This window comes from Gadus macrocephalus, chromosome 10 (assembly GCF_031168955.1).
Source record: "Gadus macrocephalus chromosome 10, ASM3116895v1".
NCBI classification, from domain to species: Eukaryota; Metazoa; Chordata; class Actinopteri; order Gadiformes; family Gadidae; genus Gadus; species Gadus macrocephalus.
This window is the reverse complement of record NC_082391.1, coordinates 10,176,671-10,186,435: the sequence shown is the minus strand read 5'-3', so window position 1 is coordinate 10,186,435 and position 9,765 is coordinate 10,176,671. Positions and strand designations below refer to the sequence as shown.

The window sequence follows — 9,765 nt, the reverse complement described above, 5'->3', positions numbered from 1 at the left end:
CCATGTGAGTGGGAGGCGTTATTAACCGAGCCCCTCACCTGGTGCATAGACCCTGGTCAGTTCTTAGATATTTAGTCTTTTGTAGTTTGTGATTGGTGTTTTTTTACACAACTTTATTCCTATTATTTTAAATCGGTTTTTATTTACAATTGTCGCTTGCATATGAGCTTACTTCTTTTCTTGTGTGTTTATGCATAAACACACGAAAAGAAGTAAGCTCATATGTAAGCTAGCAGCAGCAGCACATAAGATCATATGATGCAAACGTGCATCTGTGCTCAACTCCCTTGGATAAACAAGAGTAATAATAATATTTATCAGTAGCCTACAGTCCTACCGCAGGGAAGTGAAACCAGACCTCTGAAACCTCATGCAAATATCAAAAATATTCAGATCCTGTAGAGTTGATCAGTGTTAGCAGAAGAGGAAATACTTCAAACTGTGTGTAATGAAAATATATAGCCTACTTAAGTAATTTAACTGGACATGCATTTATTAAATTAGAAAAGTGTTCATCAATTACGAGATGAAAAGTGTAGTGAGTAGGGGTTAAACTCGCAAGCAAAACGTACTGGATTAGATCCCGAAGGACAGCTCAAGTTTTTGCTATTTCCACCTGGGTAGCCTAAGTGAGCCTCAGATTAACGAGTCTCACAAGAGAGACTGGATATCGAGACGAGCATCAGATTAAACATGCTAGCCAACAAGCACTAATGATTACGGTAATGCAGTAGACAAGGTTTTATCTTTTTACAATATTGAAGATTTAATTGAAGGGCCCTTTTATCATTTTTGGAAATACAGAGCTATTTTAGTATTTATTTGCATTTGCAAAAAAAAGTGCACCTGTTCTCACTGCTCAGTTAACTACCCTTGGATAAACAATGGTGAAATAATAACATTGGTATGATCTATCAGTAGCATACAGTCAGTGGTCCTTCCCCAGTGAAGTTAAACCAACACCTCTTCAAACCTCTGAAAACTCCTACAGTCACCATTCACGAGGTCCTGTTGAGTTGATCACTGTTAGCAGAAGAGGACATTCTGTGGGAAAACTGTGAGTATAACAATCGAAATCAACTTCCATAATTTTACTTCTTTCATCATTTTCCAGGCGAAGAGTGTAGGGATAGGAGTTCAACCCCTAAGGAAAACTACTGGGTTCAATCCCCAAGGTCGACAGCTGTAGGCAGCCTAGAGAAAAATGCTGATACGTGAATAAAGTATCTGAATTCATTGCAATTCACAAGGGCAATGAATGGATAGTTAACAAATAAAAAGCAATAATAATAATGAATATTATTATAATTATAATAATGTTAACAATATTGATTAAGCTTTTTATTCATCAATCTTTTATGTGTTTGTAGTGTGTATTGGACTTGTTACCATTCCACTCTGCTCCACATCTACTACCAAACGGACCTGGCAGTGATCACTTTGAAGAAGACCATGTCGCTAGTGGGATGTTGCATTCTACAAAATGTAGCTGTCTTTCTTTTTTCCATGCTTTATCTTAATCCTTCACTTTCTTACTTGCTAAAAAACTGCACCATACCTTTCTCTGAGAATAGGTCTAACTCGGCTTGTATTAACATTGACTGTTCTCAAAGAAAACTGTTAGTGGTACCAGATGGCATTCCCAGAGGTGTGACGCGGTTATCCATTTATCTTAATCAAATCCAAGCAATTCACAAGAATGACTTCCGGTATTTGCCAAACCTTACAGTGTTAAACCTAGCCAGGAATCAAATTGCTCATATTGAAGACGGATCTTTTATTGATTTGCTAGAGCTAAGGGAACTTAACATAGCTATGAACGAACTGACCAAACTCTCAAACAACCCCTTTGAAGGACTGTGGAAGCTCACAGTGCTGGACCTTAGTTGGAACAGAATCAGAGTCATTCCCCCCTCTGCATTTGGGTCAATGTCCAGCTTGCATTGGGTGAATTTAGATCAAAACCTGCTAACAGAAATGACTGACATTCAGTACATACTACCACTACCACACATTGATTATATCAGTATTAGTGATAACCCCTTCAGCTCTTTTGAGACTAAACATTTGCCCCTGAACATGTCCTCGAGTCTCAGAGGTTTCAAATTGTCTTCAACAGTGTTAACAATCTTCAGCATCACAACACCTGTCTTTCCCCATCTTGAGAAGTTAAGCTTTAATGGCCTTTGCCCAAATCCTGTTATGGAGGTGGACATACCCGAGCCTCGTTTCTTCAGGACTGTAACTCATCTTCAATCTTCAACTCATTGCATCTCTTTCAAAGACATGAGGAAGCTCCTAGAGAGTCTGGTCTCACTGACGCATCTTGAGCTTTTACACACAGAGAAATGGATCAACAGAGGTCTCTTAAAGACAGCCTGCAGCATCCCCTCTCTGAGGTCACTGGACCTCCATTATAACTCTGTTGTCAACATTGACCCGAAGCTGGCCAACTGTTCACAGATAACCAAGTTGGACCTATTCTCCAATCGCATCTCCAATCTCTCCAGTCATTCAATACAATCAATGAAGCAATTGAGATACTTGGATTTGGCAGGTAACTCTCTCTCCAGCGTGCCTCATGACCTTAACAGTCTCTCGTCTCTTGAAATCCTATATCTGTCAGCCAACAACATTGCTGAGGTAGGCTGCTTAGATTTCTTCAATTTAACAAGACTCAAAGAACTATATCTTGCATACAACTACATTGATAAACTAGATGGTTGTGTGTTTCAATATCAAAAGGATCTAAAGGTTTTGGATTTAAGCAATAACTTGTTGTTGGAATTGGACAATACTTTTAAGATCGGTCTAAAGAATCTAGAGTTCTTAGATTTGAGTACAAACCGAATTAAGCATTTTGGAACGGGAGATTTTATAAGTTTGGAATCGCTCAGTTGTTTAAAATTAAATATAATTGAAGATGTACACAGTAAGGATTTTGAACGATTGTACACTCCTAGTCTGTCTTTTTTACTACAGATGGACAATATTTTTAGCGGACTGCAGTTGTTAAGAAATCTCACTGTATATCTGAATATCCCAGAAGGCTACAAAGGGGTTGATCTAAACTCTTACCAAAACTTGATAAATTTACCTTCTTTGAGGTATCTGGACATAATATGTAGAGGTATGCATTGTTCAAAGCCTTTTCATGTTCCTATACATTTTCTTAAAACAATGAAGAATCTAGAGCACCTCACAGCTGAGAATTTCCAACTTGTGGAGCCAGATAAAGACACGTTTATATACACACCAAAGCTTAAGAGTCTCGCCATAACAGAAAGCAGCCTTTCAGACCTAAATCCTGAGCTATTTCAGCCAATCTCAAATCTAGAGGTTCTGGATCTTTCACGGAATACCCTCAAGAATTTAGATTTCCTGGCCCAAGCGAACCTGACTAGCCTCCGGTGTTTGAAACTCTGTGAGAACGACTTAACGGTTATTGATCACAATATCTTCCAGTTCCTCCCAGCCCTAACATATCTAGATCTTTCTGTTAACCCTCTGACCTGTGACTGCTCTAACTCTGGCTTCCTGCTGTGGGCGCTGAGCAGCGATCAAACGCAGATCGTTAATGTCGACCAGTACGTGTGCACGTACCCCCTTAGCGAAAGGGGAACTATGTTCGTGGACATTGACGTGCACTCCTGCTGGATGGACGCCAGCTTCCTCTGCTACATTTCCACCACCAGCCTGGTTCTGCTCACTCTGCTCACTGCCTTCGGCTACCACTTCCTGCACTGGCGTCTGGTCTATGCCTACTACCGCCTCATGGCCTTGCTCTATGACATGAGAGAGAGGAAGAGAAACAATCCGTATTGCTACGACGCTTTCATATCATACAACATCCAGGATGAGGCCTGGGTCCACAGGGAAATGCTTCCTGCTCTGGAGGACGAGCGAGGCTGGAGACTCTGCCTGCACCACCGAGACTTCCAGCCAGGTAGGGCTGGCTGCCTGAATTGACCAGATCTTTACATGTGCTGTCTGCCTTCTGTTATTTGCCAGGCACATGCAAGTCATGACATGCATCAGGTCATGTGACGAATACCAACTTCAAGAGTTAAAACGAAAAAATTGAGTTAAGAAATATAAGCATAGTATAAATATATAATAACCTCCTTTAATTGTTAACTAATTATAAAGTGACTTTAATTAGTTCAAATACGAAAATACTTTGGCCAAATGTATCTAGATACAAATGACATCTATTTTCTTTCAATCTGATCAAATACAACGGACGGAGTAGCCCATGGTAATTGAAACACTTAATTCAAATGCATGTCATTGAAATAATGCCTTCTGTTGTGACCTCCATAGGTACGTCCATCATGGAGAACATTACGGAGGCTATCTATGGCAGTAGGAAGACCATCTGTGTGATCAGCAGACACTACCTGGAGAGCGAGTGGTGCTCCAGGGAGATCCAGATGGCCAGGTGAGACCAGCAACTGTACCGTCTTACTTTGGTTTGGTTCAGATGTTCTCAATCTCTTCCACGTTCCATATGAATAGTGGCAGCTTCTCTCCCTTCACGTAATGACTCTCTGTCCTGTCCGAGTGGCCGCTTGGATGCTGTTTAAAGACCTTGTGGTGATGTGTCCCGTCTCCAGCTACCGTCTGCTGGATGAGAAGAAAGATGTGTTGATCCTGCTCTTCCTGGAAGAGCTGCCAGAGAAGCAGCTGTCTCCTTACTACCGCATGAGGAAGCTGGTGAGGAGGAGCACCTACCTGAGCTGGCCCCAGGCCGCCCGCCACCCTGGACTCTTCTGGCAGAACGTCCACAGAGCTCTGGAGAGCGGAGACAGCCATGATGACAACACACACTTCCTGTCTGGGCCGGCCCTATAGCCTGTTGGAGTAACAGTCTGCTCTCACTTGCTGCCTTGGAGTGGGACTTACCTTTAGTTTTTCTTGTCATAGAGTAAAGTAAGATAGGAGTTTAGTTGACCTTTAAATATTTTTGCCCTGTATTGTGTGAGTAACTTTCGTACCTGTTTTCATGAAAGCTATAATCAAATGGTGACAGGATCAGTCACTTGATATGTATGCAGATGTTTGTTTGGTGTTCTCTTTGTCTAGCGTGATCAAACAGGCATAACAATTCCACAACGTTTTTTTAAAATTAGTCAAATTGGACCAATATAGTAGTTTTTTTAATTGTTGGTCAAGCCTTGGTTACTACATTATTATATTATTTGTAGGGCTGTCAGTTAAACGCGTTATTAACGGCGTTCACGCAATCCAATTTTAACAGCGTTAATTTTTTTATCACGCGATTCATATATATTTCTTTTTTTTCTTTGGCTCAAAACAAAGAAGGAGTAGCCTGACTGCTATGTTCAAGGCAGTATGTTTGTATGTTCATCGTTTAATTGCACTATAGGCTTTTTTTTCAGTATATGCCAATGTTGTTATCAATAAAAAAACATTTGCACAAGGCAAGCCGATGCACTTCTCCATGTTGATAAGAGCATTACAATTAGAACAATTAATGGGACAAAGAAATCAAGGGATATTTAGCATAGAAAAAAGATTTGCGATTAATCACGATCAATCGTGAGTTAACTATGACAATAATGCGATTAAATATTTTAATCGCTTGACAGCCCTAATTATTTGCTAAGTAGTTAAAGGTTGGGTATGCGATTTGCGAAACGCCAGCAGATTTTGAAAATACACAACTCAAATGGTCCTACCCCCTCTCCTTCAACGCTGACTCTGACTCCACCCATTCCAAGTACCTGGACGCGCAATCATGCACGAGCGCGAACAGAGATGCGCGAGAGCGAGCCAGGCTAGCGTAGGTTTTCGTTTAACAACATGGCACTACATTCAGCTGTAAGTTGCACCCATTACCACGGGAAGTAGGGGTTTTGGGGGTGCTGCAACACCCCCTGTCCGAGGCCCTGTCTTATCACAGAAAACGATCATTTCTAAAAACTCCGGCCAAAGTGGAGATTTCTGAAAACGCCGGTTATGTGTTGTCGTGTCAACGGGGAGAAACGGGATTTTAGGTTCTGAAGCGTCACATTATGCACCAGGAAATGCTTAACGTCATGTGAGCGCCCGCTGTACCGTATTGGTCCGAATATAAACACAAACCCCATTGTAAGACGACCTATATTTGGAAAAAAGATTTGAAGACCAGATCTTGTTTTTATGAATAAATAAATTGTATTCATTGAAAAAATATACGAAAATAAAAAGGCATAGAATAAAACACTGCATTGCCACTAAACAGTAGTGAAAATAGGCCGTACTGATGTGTACACCAAAGACTATTCCTGACACTCTGGCTGTGGTCGCTCCGAACTGTTTCGGCCCGTGGCAAAGCGAGTCATCCTCGCTGCTGTCCAAGGCATTTTGAGACACAGCATTTATTTAATGCTCATATGACCTAGTGCTGAAAAAAGGTTATATGAAAAAGTGTGAGGGTAGCGGTGGTGCGCTAAACTTGTTATGTGAGCAGCTGGATGTGAACCATGGTGTGAAGGAAGTGAACACAACGATCGATTTTCAACTGTGCGCGCATGCACTGGTGTAATTGAGCTGCGCTGCTATATATCTTTTTTATCAATGTAACGAGTTGCGAGTCTAGTGCAGGCTGAGTTTTTTTTTCCCAGCACCCCCTGCTGAGAATACGTTCTCGCGGCTATGGTTGCACCAGATGTTATAAACATTAAACGGTCACATAAATCATTACTATTTTTAGAAAATGTATGTTTGTTTCATATAATTGTATTGGAAGTCCTGGTTTTCACTAGGGTTGCTGCGGTGTGGACATTTTCACAACGAGTAATACACTCGTCTCAACACCGGTATTACCGAGTATAAACGGTATAAACTTTGAAACTAGGTCAACCGCCACACAAGCATCGGTTTTTAGACCCTTCTCGTCCTTCAGTGGCCGCCAACGTTCGAAAGCAGCGCCTAGGATTATTCTTGATTTCAGTTTTTCTCTTTCAGCGTTTTTATTATCAATTACTCTCTGAAAAAGAGTTTTCCTTCTCTTTGCTGGTGGTGGTGGTGGTGGTGGTGGGGATGGTGGCGTCTTGTCTGCCATGGAAATTGTCTTCTACTGCTAGGTCCAAATGTGGATTAACTAGTTCCAGTAGCTACCGCAGGATAACAACAAACAGGAGCTTGCTCTGGGTCACGAGCTCTGGGTCACGAGTACTGCACGAAGGGGTCGCGCGCGGGGCGCGGGGGAGGGGGAGTGCAGTACGACCGTTTGATTGACGTACTTACTGTCCAATGCAACGAGGTGGCAATCCAAATGATTGGCTGGAGTTTTTCGAGCCCTGCCCGTTCCACAGATGATTGACTTGTTTAATTTTCATGTCAGTACTTCTAACTCAGTGGCTGTAAGCGGGTTATGATAAGGATTTCAAGTAATTTTGCAAAAATGGCCAAAAAAGCAAATTCCATACCCAACCTTTAATTACAACGAACAATACATCACTAAAATGGGGAGGCCCAGAATGGTCAGCACGCCCCCTTCTGGCAGCTATATGTATGTTCAGTGAGAAGGAAGAAAAACAGGATGTTTTCTTTTACATGGTGGTAAAGGTGCTCCACTACCTTCATTATTTCCCGCCTGTTCCATTGAACCAAGAAAGCCGACTCCTTCACGAAGGGGGAATAAACCCCCTTGGTTTTACACAGGCAAGACAGTGAAATTGTAACATCTGTCAAGCAGCGACCGTACCTGCTTGGCAGTGTAAAAATGCCTTCTGTTTCATCATGTGGGTTAGGGGTTAGGTTCTTTCACAAATTAATCCTGTTTCCCTACAGAAGGATCACAGCAACCAGAGCCCCTACCGTCTGTAAGGGATGGTCTCTCCCCTCGGGGAGAGCATCGACACCTGTAACTAAGCTTTTATAGTAAATAATGTAAATCTCTACCTGACACATGCGTTAAACACCAGACCCGTCCCACGCTGGGGGACAGTAAGGTAATGGACGTCTTGTGTCCCCCAGGTCACTACGTCAGAGACATTGCTGGAGAGGACGGCGCCGGATGGTTCTCTCTCAACGACGCCCGAGTTACGTCCCCAGGTGATACTTTAAACGTTACTCTTTACAACAGCCACTGCATCTTTTTAAACTCGAAGTCTGTTTTACTAGCTGCACTTACTGAAAGATTGACTCCTGCTTGTCTTAGTCCATCAGTGGAGCAGGCGAGGGAGACCATGTCCCACTGGATCAGAACCAGGAGCCATCGGGAGCTGAGAGACTGAGACCTGTGAGGACCAGGAGAGCATCTTATTGGTGGAGCCTCCACAGCCCGCTCTAAGGGCCATGCCCTGACGCCCCCCTCTACAGCCCCCTCTAGGGGCCCTGCAGCCCCCCTCTACAGCGAGTGAGTTCTTTCAAATCTCAATCAGATGTGTAGCATGAAATATAAGGCTTTTAATAATTTAGTCATCCTATCTGGAGGCTACAATTAACATGCATCAATAGGTCATATACCTTACTTTGTCTTCAGGTACTGCACTTACGGGGGGAGATGGCTACATCTTCACAATAATTTACACTGCCATAGTACACTGCTAAACAGTACTGTAACATGGATTTGTATCAGGCTATGAAGTCATTTAAAGCATAACTTTACTTTTCAGGGGGACATGCTCTCTATCAGGAGGTGGTGGTGTGGACAGCTGTTGGAGACCTTTATGCTTGAAAGGTTTATATACTGTGTCCATGTTGCTATTTACTTATTTTTGGTGCTCATGAAGAGCGTAGCAAATACACTTGTCTCTCTGTCTCTAGCCCTGCAGAACTAGCTGGCTCCTTCTCACCCTCTCCATCTCCCCATCTCAGTCACACCTTCCAATCACTAAGCAGTGAAAGGTATTACATACTATGTCCGTACATTTCTATTTACGTATATTCTCTCTTGCTCTTTCTCAGACTTTTGATCGATCAGTGATTGCCTTTTTGTTTAATGGTGTGGGTAGTGTTGGTGTGATTGAATTGAAGGTTGATTATAATCCGTTTCTCTCCCTCTCTCTCTCCTTCACTCTTTTTCGGCTCTCTCGCTCTCTCTAGCCCTGCAGGACTAGCTGGCACACCAAGCTCACCCTCTCCATCTCCCCATCTCAGCCACACGCTCCAATCTGGCACAACAGAGGACCGGCCATTCTTACCACCCGAAGTCCTTCAGCAAATTGTACAAGAGACGCTGAGACTGGACATGGCGATGCTTGGCGTGTTCAACAGGGTTTCAAACACATTCCGAGAACTAATCAAGCCTCTCCACCCTTCCATATATATAAATGACAGTTTGGCAGGGGACCTTAAGCTTAATAAAGACAATCTCATATGCATAACGGTTAGAAAGATTTACAACAATGCAGGCTGTGGCAGTGGCCTTGCGCTACGCCTCAAAGGCTTCTCAAAATAGAAGAATTGGCCAAGCGCACGCCTGGTACTGAGGCACGTTGCATATGGCAGGTATGTCATAAAAGATGTCTGCCTAGCATAATCTTCTTTTATTACTCTTTCGTTTTATTTGGGACGTCTTGTTTGGCAATCCCTTAAATTTGTAAAGGTACATACTACTGTAATAAATGTATCTGCCCAGAAATGCTGGTATTTTAATACTACTATTTTTGTTTTTGTGACAAATTGCTATACGATGTATAACATACATCTAGCCTACGATGTATGTTGTAAGGTTAATTGTTACAGAGCAATTACTGTATTTTGTCTTTATTGAAAACATTCAGTGGGAAAAGTAAGTGAACACTTGGAGTC

At 42.4% G+C, this 9,765-nt stretch overlaps 1 protein-coding gene and 1 long non-coding RNA gene across 2 annotated transcripts; both read left to right on the top strand.

The window, feature by feature from the left end:
• Positions 1-120: 120 nt before the first annotated feature.
• On the top strand, positions 121-5,248 carry LOC132466298 (toll-like receptor 13). The gene is made up of 5 exons (XM_060063446.1): positions 121-620; positions 676-1,057; positions 1,371-3,946; positions 4,324-4,441; positions 4,617-5,248. The coding sequence occupies exons 3-5, from the start codon at positions 1,453-1,455 to the stop codon at positions 4,852-4,854; spliced, it is 2,850 nt and encodes a 949-aa protein (XP_059919429.1). The 5' UTR covers positions 121-620; positions 676-1,057; positions 1,371-1,452; the 3' UTR covers positions 4,855-5,248.
• Positions 5,249-8,374: 3,126 nt separating this feature from the next.
• Positions 8,375-9,299, top strand: LOC132466472 (uncharacterized). Its single transcript, XR_009527877.1, has 3 exons — positions 8,375-8,692; positions 8,779-8,859; positions 9,058-9,299. It is a non-coding gene; the product is annotated as an uncharacterized LOC132466472 (long non-coding RNA).
• Positions 9,300-9,765: the final 466 nt, after the last annotated feature.